Raw genomic sequence first — 13038 nt, 5'->3', positions numbered from 1 at the left:
TGCATCAACAGTCAGGACACACGTGGCTGCTCAAAGTTACGTTTTACCTGGCTGGGTATAAACATATTGTACATCGTCACAAAGCAACACCTGGTTGCTAGAAGGTTGATCATAAGGGGGTTTAAACTGACGTGTATGGTTCCCTCGATCTCCAAACCACCACCTGTGACACAAAAGCATGAAAACCATCAAAACACAAACAGCTAAACAGACCGATGTGACGAACTTTTAACCCATTTAAAGAAGTCATTTAATGAATAATTTTTTTTAAGAAATACAGCATTTATAGAGTAAACATAACTTCTTGGAACTATCTAAATGCTCCATAAATCACTTGACACGCAAATATTTTGAACTTCCATTGTCGCGACTCTCTCTATAAACGGCTCTGCCATTTTCCATTAATACACAATTGTCCAATGCGCTTTTATCCAAAGCAACTTGCAGTCCATTCAAAGTCAACATATAGATTTTTTTTTAGATTTTAGATTTAGATTCAATTTATTGTCATTGCACATGTACGAAGGTACAAGGCAACGAAATGTGACCTCTGCATTTAACCCATCCAGAGAGTAGTGAACACACGTACCCCCGGGGCAGTGGGCAGCTATCACTGCAGCGCCCGGGGAGCAAGTAGGGGTAAGGTGCCTTGCTCAAGGGCACCTCAGTTGTTACCCGCCGGCCCTGGGAATCGAACCGGCAACCTTCTGGTCACGAGTCCGACTCTCTAACCATTAGGCCACAACTGCTCCAAAGTACACCAATGTTCTACCAACTGAGCTAAAGGAATTTTTTTAATTGCTGAGTGTAAAGACAAAGCTGCTGTGTAAAGGGACTGAAGAAGAAAACACTTTGAGTTTCTTGCAGTGCCACAGGACTCACTGAGAGCGAAGTGACAGTCTTGTTTTGAAGATATTTTTAGCCGGAGAGAATAAATGCCCTCTTGCAAATCTCTCCATCTCTGACTCAACGCAGAGGGAGGAGAGGTGGAACCGCTGTCGAATCACCCCCTCAGCTATACACCTTCATCTCTCTCTCTATCTGTGGCTCATTCACTCTTTCTCTCTGTCAATGGAGCCTAAAGGGAGATCGGGTCCACAAGTGGCGAGCGGAAGATAAAACGTGCGGAGGGGTAATCAGGACAAAACTGAGCAAGCAGTAAATCTTTCTTGAAAGGCATTAAAGAAAAAATAAATAAATAACTTAAGTAGACATCTCAGAAGGCTTCTGGAGGCGGCGGGAGGGGATGGAATGGAAAGTTTGGGAATCCTTCTATTCACAGCGTCGAAGGGAAAATCTTTGTCAGCAATCTGAACTAACCACAGACTGTTTGTCTGTGTGTGCAGGAGGAATGGAGAGAAAAGTGAGAGTCAGAGGTAGAAAGAGAGTGAGAGAGAGAGAATGGAATGTGGAAAGTCATCTCTCCGAAATCGATTCCAGGAGGGAAAAATAGTAATGCACTTCCGCAACGTGACCATTTTTTAAGTGAAACAGAATACTCAACCAAAAAAACGTAGGGTGGAACTCGACTTCACCCATCAGGAACTGTTCGGATTGTTAAAAGTGGACGTTACATAGCAGAATGAAGCCAGACTTGAAGCTGTGATAGTACAGCAAGTTATTTTGTTAAATGTCTTTTTCAGAATAACATGGCCTACTGTATGTTAATGTTAAAGAACATGCATAAGGAAAGTAAATGTTGTCGTTTTATTTAGGTTAATTTGAAGTGCTTTTCAACCAGTAGGCCTCAACAAACTTTCATGGAGGACTCAAAATAATACAAAATAAGTAAAAACAAAAAATTTAAGAGATCATCATTAACTCAGTCTTTTGAAGAATGTTGGTAACCGAACAACCGCAGTACCCATTCACTTGCATGATATGGACACAAAACCAATGCAAGCCAATGGGTATCGCCGTTGTTCGGTTACAACATTCTTCAAAATATCTTCTTTTTTGTTCTGTGGAAGAAAGAAAGTCATACAGGTTTGAAACAGCGACACAGCCGACAAAAGAGCGTATGTTTGTGCTTGCGAATGTCCCACCTTCCATCTCCTACACTTACTTGTATATTGTTGATTTTGCAAAGTCTAGTCACACCATGTCATGGTCAGGTTAAATACATTGCCTTATATTACAATAAATACTTTATATTAAATGTACATGTTTAGGCAGGCTTTTATGTCATTTTGATTCCTGTTTGTTGCTTAGACTGTACTGGCCTTTACTGTTTAATGTTTTATTTACTTTGCAAGGTAGCATGAAAGGTCTTAATAAACATTTACATTTATGAATTATAGTGCTATAGAATGGTTTGTGCATCAGTGCGTTGTTGTGTTATGTTATGTTATGTTGCGAGCTGGGTTTTGTGGGCCGCTCCTGCTGAAGAAGTCCAGCGCCACTTTTTACTCCCAGTCCACCACTGCGACAAGAGGTTGATTATATGATGACAGAATTCTCATTTTTTTGGGTGAGCTTTTAAAATAAGCTAAAACAATTTAGGAAATCGAAATATTTCAAAGTGTTTTTCATAACAAATATACATATACAATATACATATTTCTTAACCAGGAGGCCTCAACAAACATTCATGGAGGCCTCAAGATGAATTAAAATGATAAAAAATAACACAAAGCAAGCTTTAAAATAAGCTAAAGCCATTTAAAACCATTTTACCGTGTGTTTCATAGTTAATCTTATTGACCATTATTGTCTTGCATACCCGATACAGCACTTTGACCGACTTTGGTTGTTTTAAATGTGCTAAATAAATAAACGTTGTATTGTATTGTTGTATTAAAAATATCAAAACATTTCTTAGCATTTCGATTTTTTATAACAAATACACTGTACATCGTATACACCAGTCATGTCAAGCCGTATATTAATGTATTGGATAGAAACTGCGAGTGAGGGGGCCTTCACATATTGTTGTGGAAAAATATTTCAGATTATCAGACGATATGGCAAGCGGTATTACAACTCAACCTTCACGGTGGCATCTGGGTCAACCACGGAAAGACTTTTAACAGTGTAAATCAGAGCTCTGCAAGACAAAACCTACCAGAAATTGACGTCCACAGCCTCATCAACCACCACATATGCTGTGAGGTTCAGAGGAGACCCCTGCCGCACGATTTCAGGGACTCCGTGGACGGTACAATCAGTCATCGGGTTCATGCGGTCCACTGTCACGTTGAAATATTCGGTCAACACGCTGACTTGGTTCATAGCTGTCACCTAGGAGATGAGACACGGGTCAGTAGATGAGCTTCTCTGACAAAGCTGACCTGCTGTTTTCCACGTTTTGGATTGATTTGGAAAACCTTTACATTCATCCATCCATCTACAATATGAACAAACTTATAAAGAATTTAAAAGTTTGTCTTGAGAAATGTTCCTGGTTGTGTTTTATGGGTCTCACTTTGGAATCTGAAAATGGCTTTTAGTTTAGGTGACAGATTTGTGAACAAAATGTTTTTGTTCATCTTCAAGCACATAAAGCCATTATCAGATTCCAAAGCGAGACCCATGAAAATGGTTCAAATGAACTGTTCAGACAATTTAAGCCATTTCAAAGAATCCCTCAAGGATTTAACAAGCGCAGAACGTCGGCCTATTGAGGTTTATGAAAATGAGTCACCGTGAGTTTGTACATCGCCGCGTTCTGGTAGATGATGTTCAGCACGCTGTTGTAATACGTAAAGTACGGCTTATCATCCACTGTCCATCTGAAGGACGGATCCGTACCTCCCTCTACAGACGCCGTATAACTCTGAAAAATATGAAATATGAATAGACATGAATATTAAACCATTAAACCAAAGCTTGGCCAGGCAGGTAAGGTAAAGACTAGCAAACCATTTTTAAAACCATTTTCAGCAGAAAAAGTAGACCACATACCACTACGGACTCCATGAGGACTCGTTGAGCGGGATGAGGTTGGATGACCAGCCCTCCAAGAGGCTCTTGAACCCTTGCCTGAACTTGGAGCACATCTTCGGTAACTTCGCTGTGGGCGCGGAGCACCACGTTGGTCAGCCCTGGCGTGGACCCGAGCTGGAGGTCGACCCACGCGAACATGGTGTCGTTGTACGGGTCGGTCTGCCTGCACTCAGCCACTTTCGCCACCAAGTTCTGGGGACAGAAGCTGTAAAAGGGTGCCGTTGCGTTGCTGCCCTGCCGTCCAATCAGAACGCTGTGCTGAGAGCGGACCTTCACGAGAATCCACGACTGATTGGGGAGGAAGTACACCGTGCCGTTGTGATTGGTCGGATGGACCATGGTGAGGCCCAGAGGCGGGACGACGTGGATCGGACAGGAAGCGGCAACGGGAAAATCTTGATCGTTGGACGTGACTTCCAAACTGTAGTCGCCGGGCTGCGGGAGGCCAGAGCGAAGAAACTGACCGTGCAGTTTGGTGTCGTTCTGTCCCACGTAGAGCACTCTCACCTGGCACACCAAACTCTCGTCCCAGCTTCTTTCCGCAATCATCTCTAGAGTCTTATTAGCATCCCACCAGTCAGAGTGGTTTTGGATGAGGATGTTCGGTTTCCACGGTGATGAGGGGTCCGATGAGCACCGGAGAAGCCCTGATCGGCCAGCATCGTGCTGGAGGGCGAGGAAGTCGCCGGGGGCAACCAACAGGTCCTCTAATTCCTCCCGGACCTAAGTGAACAATGGAGGCACAATTAGAAAGGAAGCACATGAATAAAGTGAAACATCTCTTATTGTTGCAATTTCTAGAGCTGTCTGTCAAGGTCTTGCTGTGCCAATTTGGGGCATTTTTATGTGCACACTAAACGTATGACATAATGCATGTGTGTGTGTCTCTACTGTATGTACTTTTTGTGATTTGTTGGTAATGTATTTTGTAAAACTTTGTAAAACTCAACCAGTGCTGGGGAGAAAACTTTGCACTGGCAATGCTAAAAGGGATCAAAATTCTGTCATCAGTTATTCATGCTCATGCTATTAAAAATGAATATGATTCTTTCGTTTGTGGAATTTTGTTAAATGTCTCAAGAACAAAAAGAATATATATTATTATAATATTATTATTGTGGTTATTAATATAATTGTTATTCTTGATTTTTATTATTATTTAATTAAATTCATATTATTTATTTTTATATAAAATATATATAATCTTTTTCAGCAGTGAAATCTCAATGATGCGCTCCACATACTGTAAATGTATTGTATATTGCCCATGAAAATGTTCAGACTGGCTGTAAATTTCCACATTTTTGCTTTCAGTGAGACCAGAAAAATGACTTGTTTCTGGATCATGTCTAGCAAAAAAATGGTACAATGAAAACTGTGAAAAATGTTGTTGCAGTACCTCTCCATACATACTTATTTTGATTGGCTCTGACTCACCAGGACATGAGTGGGTGGTCCGGGCGGTAGGCTAAAAATCACCTCCCCAACCAGGCTGTAATCGGGGTACTGGGTCCCGGCAGGCAGAGGGTCGACACCGGAGCAGTTGACACAGGCCGAGGTTTGACACGGGCTGGCCAGGGGCAAACACTGCTCAGCATACGGGCAGTACTGGCGTCCCGCTGGGCATGATGTAGATGTTGGAGGGATGGTTGTGTCGTTGATCCAGTCATCTGGAGACTGGCAAACGGTAATGGGGGCGCAAAGGTCACCACAACCTGAAACAGGAGGTCAAAGACGGGAAATTAAAGAAATGTATTTATCTGTAGTTTCTTTTTTTAAAAACTGCATACTTTTGTGCTAGTGACACATGTTAAAAAGGTACAAGTAAAGTTCATCTCTTGATCATATTAACCATATTTTAGATGTCTAAATCACCCAGTTTTTGTGAGTAGTCATAGAGCATCCCGATTGAACAGATCAAGCGTTGCTCCTCCAGCATGTTGACATGCGTCTTGAAGCCAAACTCAAATAAATGATCTTGACTGGCAGGAGAAAACAGACCAGAACCATTTTCACATCTGATTTAATATAAAACTACGTTTATGAACGGCATTCGCCCATTAATCTTCTTCAGAACTGCTAATGCATTCGTTCGTTTGTTGTTTGTGTATATCAGAGCTCTATCTGCCAGTCCGTACTTGCATGACAAACAATCAAGCCATCAGACAAGCCCATGGCCATGACGATAGGTGTTCGCAGATATCGTCGGGGTACCGAAATTATTGCATTATGCTTAAATAAATACTTTATAAATCCTAAAGGAAAATGAATCATGGTTTTATTATAGTAGAAGTTTGGTAATCATGTGGATTATTTTTATTATTTACATGAACAAAGTTTTATTACAAACTGCATAGTTTCTGTAGCAAAACCATAGTTGTGTGGTTGATTTTACTACAAATAAAAAAACATGGGTAATATAGTTAAATCATGGTTAAGTTTTGTAAGATAAGGACAGTTTACTCAAAATTGAAAACTCATTTGGGATGCAACAGATTTGAGTGATATAAATATTGCTGATGTACAACTTCCGAAGAATTGTAGTATGACACTAGCACATAATATGCATGGACTATCATTACTGTGCTTATTGTGTTTAATTATTAAGTATTTTGTTTTTACAGGTTTTTGGCTAAAACTCCTTTAAAAGTCTCCTTTAGTAGACAACGGGGAAAAGAGAGACAGAGATGCTGACAGACAGATCATCTCCATGTGATGGTTGAGAAAACATTTGGGTTTACTGGGCCCGGTTCAGTCATCTGGAGATATTAAATACAAAAACTGACTGGATGTGAGATACAGTTCCCACGGACTCAAAATCCATGATTTGTGTTACTAATAATCTCCACATTTACATGCCTTCACCAAACCTCAAAATAAAACAGATTTTATTACGTCGAGCTGTTATGCATAAATTGTCACTTGTTTCTTTAGCAAAGCATGCCAGATGCAGGGCTGGACTAGGACAAAAAAGCGGCCTGTCGGTTCCATCCGTGTGTGATTGCGTTCCGGGTTTTCCGGCTCTTTCGTGATTTTGTCCAGCCCTGGCCAGATGTATCTATGATAAAAACCTTTAAATAATAACCAATAAATAATCCTAATAAACCAATACATAACACTAATATTATCTCTTTATTGTAATAAATAATACAAATATCATCTCTTTATTGTATGAAATAATATTTATATTGTCACTTTATTGAAAACAAGCATCACGTTATCACAATAAACGATGCTATTATCATAGTAAATAATACTAATATTGTCTCTTTATCGCAACAAATAATAATAATAACATTGTTACTTTACCATAAAAAATAATACTAATATACTCTCTTTATTGTAATAATAATACTAATATACTATCTTTATTGTAGTAAATAATACTTGTATTGTCTCTATTGTAATAAATAATACTATTATAGTCTCTTTATTGTAATAATAATACTAATATACTCTCTTTATTGTAATAAATAATACATATATTGTCTCTATTGTAATAAATAATACTAATATAGTCTCTTTATTGTAATAAATAATACATATATTGTCTCTATTGTAATAAATAATACTAATATAGTCTCTTTATTGTAACAATAATGCTAATATTGTCTCTTTCTAATACTAATATTTTCGCTTGTGTCAGTGCTGTTCTTCTCTGTGTGTAATCGATTGCTCGCTCATGATGTTATCGATCAACAAGAAGATGCAGGGGACTGTGGGTAACCACTCTGGAAGCTGGTCATGCATGAGAAAGCGACCTCGATGCCTCGCTTTCTCTCGTTCTCGCTCTCTGTGTTATTATCAGAGTCAACAGAGCATTCTCTCATTCTCATTCCTTGTAATTTCTCATCCGCATCATGTCTGGTGCTCTGCTTCTCCTGGTCAAACTCCCGCAGAATTAAACGTTTTAAGTATGCAGCGTGTCTGTTGTGGATACCCTCTGTTTGTGTGTGTGTTTGTGTGTGTTACCTGGCAGCAGGGGCCGTGGTGTGAATCTGGGGCACTGCGGTCGGTACACCTGAAAGCGCAGCTGTGTGTGTGAGGTCAGTGTCTGAGTGATCATCTCTAGAGACGACAGCCGACCTCCATACACGAAACTCAGACCGGGGAAGAGCAACAGCTACAATACACACACACAAACGGGTAAATAAGTAATCGCAAATGAACCAGTGAAACTCAAGTTTGTTTATACATTAATCAGTATATTTGCATAACGTTTGTTTGGTGTCGGTGTATGTTTTCTAAGTGGAATTTATTGAATCCATCACTATCAAAACCAGGGTTGTTACAGACCCCCTCGCAATACGTAAACAATGCTGGTCCAACGGTGGTCCAGAGGAACTTCCCGTTTCATGTTTTTTAACACTGCACAAACGTTTAGAATTAATGAATCAAAAAGGTAATCAAAGATTTCACTATAAAATAAAGATTGGGAGGAAAAAAATGCTTCTGGACCAGCGTTTAGATTTTGTGAAGTGGTCTATAGTTTACTAAAACAAAAAAACATAAACAAATTGATGTTTAAATAAAAATAAGCCTAAATATTATTTGAATAACTAAACTAAATAAAAATGATGAATGTTGCTTTAGAAATAAATTGAAATAAGTTTGAAGCACTAAAATTGAAATAAATAAAACCAAAACTAAAACTGAAATAAATGTAAACTATATGTAGCAATATAATAAATAAATAAGAAAAGCATGTAACAAATTTGATAAAAATACAACTAAAATTAACATGAAATATAAATATAAAAACCAATTAAAAATATTAATACAATTACAATAAAAAACTTGCTATATTATAATAAATAATTACTGTGACTGGTCTCTCTTTTTTGCAACTTGTCAATATATAATTGCATATGGTAATAAAATGACTTTGAAAAACACCAGAAAACTATATTGGAAAAAAATGTTATTACATAAAAACAAAAACTTTTGCAAAAGAAAACTTACATTGTATACTACAATACATAAAACCTAGTACTACTGTACAGAAAAAAATGACTTTGTAATTTCCAGTTAACTTCCAGCTGGTTGCATTTAGCACTTAAAGGCAGATTCAATTTACTACAAATTGTATTATTTACTGAATTTAAACTATTATTCTATTGTATTTTGTGTTTCTGTGCATTTTACCCATAACATGTTTAACTTCAGAGTGTGTGTGAGTGTGTGTGTGTGTTTGTGTGTGTGTGTGTGTGTGTTTACCTCGACTCCTTTGGCTGGTGTGTTGAGTACAGATGTGTGTGATACTGCAGGGCTGCTCAAAGGATTCTGGGTATTAAACACAGCTGTGCCCACCATATAAACACCTGCATCAGGGATTCGCACTGCAGACAGACACAGACATGTGTTTATCATTAACTATCATCAGATTTGATCAAGTGTACGCATTCAATTTTCAAAATCTGTGTTTGCATAATCTATGTGTGTGTGCACGTCGGGTATAAATTCAGAGTCTGAACACGCTCTTCGTATCGGCAAAGTCCATTACCAATCTTATCAAATAATTTGTTTTTCTCAAAGCAACGCAAAAGAACATGCTCAGACAAACATAAACGCATCATAAATCGCAGGCGAGTAAACCACACATTACTGAATTTATCAGTTGAAACCGTATGATTAGTGTGTGTGTGTTTTGTGTGAATAGATCAGATATAAAGTACATGCGAAGGGCAAAGAAATCTTATTGGTGCATCCCTAATATAATCTTTAGTTTTAAGAGCAGGCTTTTAAACAAAATATAGTTTGTGCAAAATGGGACTTTTACTGGAAAGAGTACTGTATAACATGCGGGCAACTTTGGCACACATTTTTAACACACTAAATCTAATCTGACATAATACGTAGTATGGAAATATAGCTCCAGCCTTGCACTGAGATGTGGTTGAGTATTTTGGCACAGATGGATTTACCTTGGCGAGTGAACTGGCAGACGAAAGCTCGCTGGGCGGTGCAGGAGTGGGCGCTGGGCTGTCCGGCGCTGTCCAGTGACACACACACGTTTCCAGGCGGCAGACTGGCCCGATCTCTCGCGCCCTCGTCACCCGACTGGACCTCAGAATCGTCCACCCAGCGCAGAACACGCGGAGAGTTTTTGTCACTCAAACCCAGCCACACGCCACGCTCCCTTCAACAAACACAAAATCACATTTTCATTCTGGCCCGACGATTACCTATGGGACAAAACGTAGAATTTTAAAGATGAGGTAACACACGCAGTTTCTGCAAATCTCATATTAATCTTGAGTACCTATACAGTAGTATTGCATGCTTCGTATCTTCAAAGAGTATTTCGTTTGATCACATTTATAAAAGAGAGATACAGCAGGGGAGGCGGGCAGGGGGGCGGAACTACAGCACGAGCACACACGTCATCGCATTATCCCTTCGTGTTGTTTACATTATTATATGGAGCACAGAAATGGTTTTTGAACAAGTGGACCATGTTAAGCATGAGAAGCCAGCACGTTGAACAGTGTAAAGAAGTCAGAATGCATGAATAGATGTTACCCCCTCTTTAAGCTTGCGGCCCGAGAAGAAATGTGGCTAATGTAATAGATCAAACACATTTTATCATCCGGTGGCTGCTGATTTTTAGCTCAGGAATCTGAGTTTTCAATTAGATTTCATTTAAGTAGCATGTACATCATAAAACGTTTGCGCTAAAAAAAAAAAATCAAAGTCACACAAAAAAAGTAAAAAACATGTTTCAAGCGGCGTACAGGGTTATTTTCAAATAAATCTCATCCGTGCTTGTGTGCAATTGCATTCGAACAGCAGTTTAAATATTTAATATAGTACATTCTTACATGGTTTGCCGAGCTACATGAATTATTTTTATGGTGAATGTTTGTACTTTTTGGAGTACAGATGAGGTCACTTTGAACTGTGGTTATAATGGAAGTGCTTCACTGAAAAGCATCAGCGTACCGATGTAACAACACGATTTCAGAATTCTAGTTTTCCATTTAATTGCATTACCATCTAGGAGAAACAATTTAGATATCGAAAACCAAGGTCGTTTTTTCACCTGGACTCAAATGAAGTCTCATTAAATTTGTTAAAGTGAAATGAACAAGCTCTTATGGAGATGTATGTCGTACGCGCAAATGTGTTCAGGATTCAGTATAGAAGCCAGAAGTTGAAGTAAACACATCCTAATGTTGTGTCATTGAATCCGACGGGACGGGATCATTCCGAAGTGTTATTTGTTTTCAGCCTTTGCGGGGACAGCTATAACACGCACACAAGCAGACACACACAGGTAGACACACACACACACAGCTAATGGTCTGGAGCCAACAGCTCACATCTGTTAAAACTACAAACGACCAGAGAAACGGAGAAAAGGAGTGAAAAAACTCTTTGCGCCTATAAAGACACAATAAAAAGTGGTCTGTTCGTCCTTTTGTGTGTGTGTTCTTACATTAGACAGAGTGGGTGGGAAGTGTGTGTGTGTTTGGGGTATGCGGCCCATCTGGAGCAGGTTAAAGAGATAACAAACACACACATTTTACACTCATTCAGTCCCGTCGCCCTCGCGCTCTGGTCAGTGGAAGTTCTACCCTCAAATTAATGATGGGTGTGGAGTGAAATACAGGAAACACACACACTTCCATAGATAAACACACATAAACACACAAAGCCGGTGTCTCCTCCCTTTTGGAGTGTAATGTATTTCCACAGCTGTGCTGCAGTAGATAGCACCTGTGTGTGTGTGTGTGCGCGTTCATGTTTGTATATCCCGGTGGGGACCTAAACCTGAATACACACCAACACATGGGGACTCGTGTCACCGTGGGGACCAAAATTGAGGTCCCCAGGGGCAAAAAAGCTAATAAATTGTACAGAACAATATTTTTTACAAATCTAAAAATGCAAAAAGTGTTCTATGATCTTTAGGTTTAGGGATAGGGGATAGAATATACAGTTTGTACAGTATAAAAACATTACGCCTATGGACTGTCCCCACGGGGATAGTCAACCAAAGCCTGTGCGTGCGTGTGTGTGCGTGTGTACGTGTGCATGTGTGTGTTCTACCTGTAAAAGAACGTTGACACATTGCACACAGCGCACATCGACTACCCAACCTGATCTCACAGGAATTCATAACTATTTTACGAGGTGGTTAATTTATATGAATTCATACGATGCGAGTCATTCTAAAATGTATTATTATAAGTAAAAACAATAAAGCCCCACCCCTAAAATTAACCATCACTGGCGCTGAAATGACAAATCGTACTGAAATGTATGAATGAGATCGTACGAATTGGCCAACTCGTAAAACAGTTGGACTAGAAGTAAAACGTTTGGTCACACCTTCTCATTCTTTATTATCTTTCTAGTTGTGTTACATAGAAGTAACACAACTAAGTATGTGAATGCTGACCAAAAAATGTTAAAAATTGTATTTATTTTATAAAATTGTTTCCTACAGTCTAGGCCAAAAGTCCTGTCAAACCTTGGAATGTTTTATTCAAATATATTATTAAGAATTCATTAAAACTTTATATTCTTGCTGCATTGGTGTGTTTGGAGTATAAACTTTGAAAATATCTATTTTTTTAAATTAAATTACACCCAACACATCAAAGTCAGAGAATGACTACAAAATATTACTACAAGAGAGGACCCACAGAATTGTAATAACAGATAAAATTGGAGTCAATGTTTGCTTTATTTCCTGTGAGCTTCTTGTTTTTCTTGTTAGTCGACTAAATGTCTATGCATTTTCATCTCGTTTTAGTCAATACAAACTTACCTTAATACAAAACCTGAAACCAGATTTTCGTCATGCTTTATAACTGCATCTAGCTTCATCTAAGAAGTATTTCCACAGAGTTTTGATAAGTGCATAGGCCTATTCATAGACAGCCAACCTCTCCCTTAAAGGGGTCGTATGACAGGGCTAAAACAAATATTATCGTTTGTTTTAGATGTAATACAATGTGTATACATGACTTAAACGGTATGTGGAAAATACAGCATTTTTTTAACCTTATGTTTGTATCTCCTCTTTTCCCCGATTTTTTTACAAAGCTCATGGCTCTGAAAAGCGAGGTGTGCTATGATTGGCCT

General features: G+C 38.9%; 1 protein-coding gene across 1 annotated transcript in view; it reads right to left on the bottom strand.

Annotated features, from left to right (window-relative positions):
• pkd1a (polycystic kidney disease 1a) overlaps positions 1-13038 on the bottom strand; it is a 59673-nt gene that overhangs the window by 27943 nt on the left and 18692 nt on the right. The window contains exons 9-16 of the mRNA XM_057327412.1: positions 9870-10084; positions 9163-9284; positions 7918-8068; positions 5383-5660; positions 3904-4668; positions 3644-3775; positions 3065-3240; positions 48-163 (exon numbers count right to left, since the gene is read on the bottom strand). Coding sequence (XP_057183395.1) covers positions 48-163; positions 3065-3240; positions 3644-3775; positions 3904-4668; positions 5383-5660; positions 7918-8068; positions 9163-9284; positions 9870-10084 — 1955 coding nt within the window. The remainder of the gene's footprint in view (positions 1-47; positions 164-3064; positions 3241-3643; positions 3776-3903; positions 4669-5382; positions 5661-7917; positions 8069-9162; positions 9285-9869; positions 10085-13038) is intronic.

Source organism: Triplophysa rosa, unplaced genomic scaffold, assembly GCF_024868665.1.
Source record: "Triplophysa rosa unplaced genomic scaffold, Trosa_1v2 scaffold22_ERROPOS151950, whole genome shotgun sequence".
Classification (NCBI taxonomy): Eukaryota; Metazoa; Chordata; class Actinopteri; order Cypriniformes; family Nemacheilidae; genus Triplophysa; species Triplophysa rosa.
The sequence above is the reverse complement of the archived record's forward strand: the minus strand, read 5'-3'. Positions and strand labels throughout refer to the sequence as shown.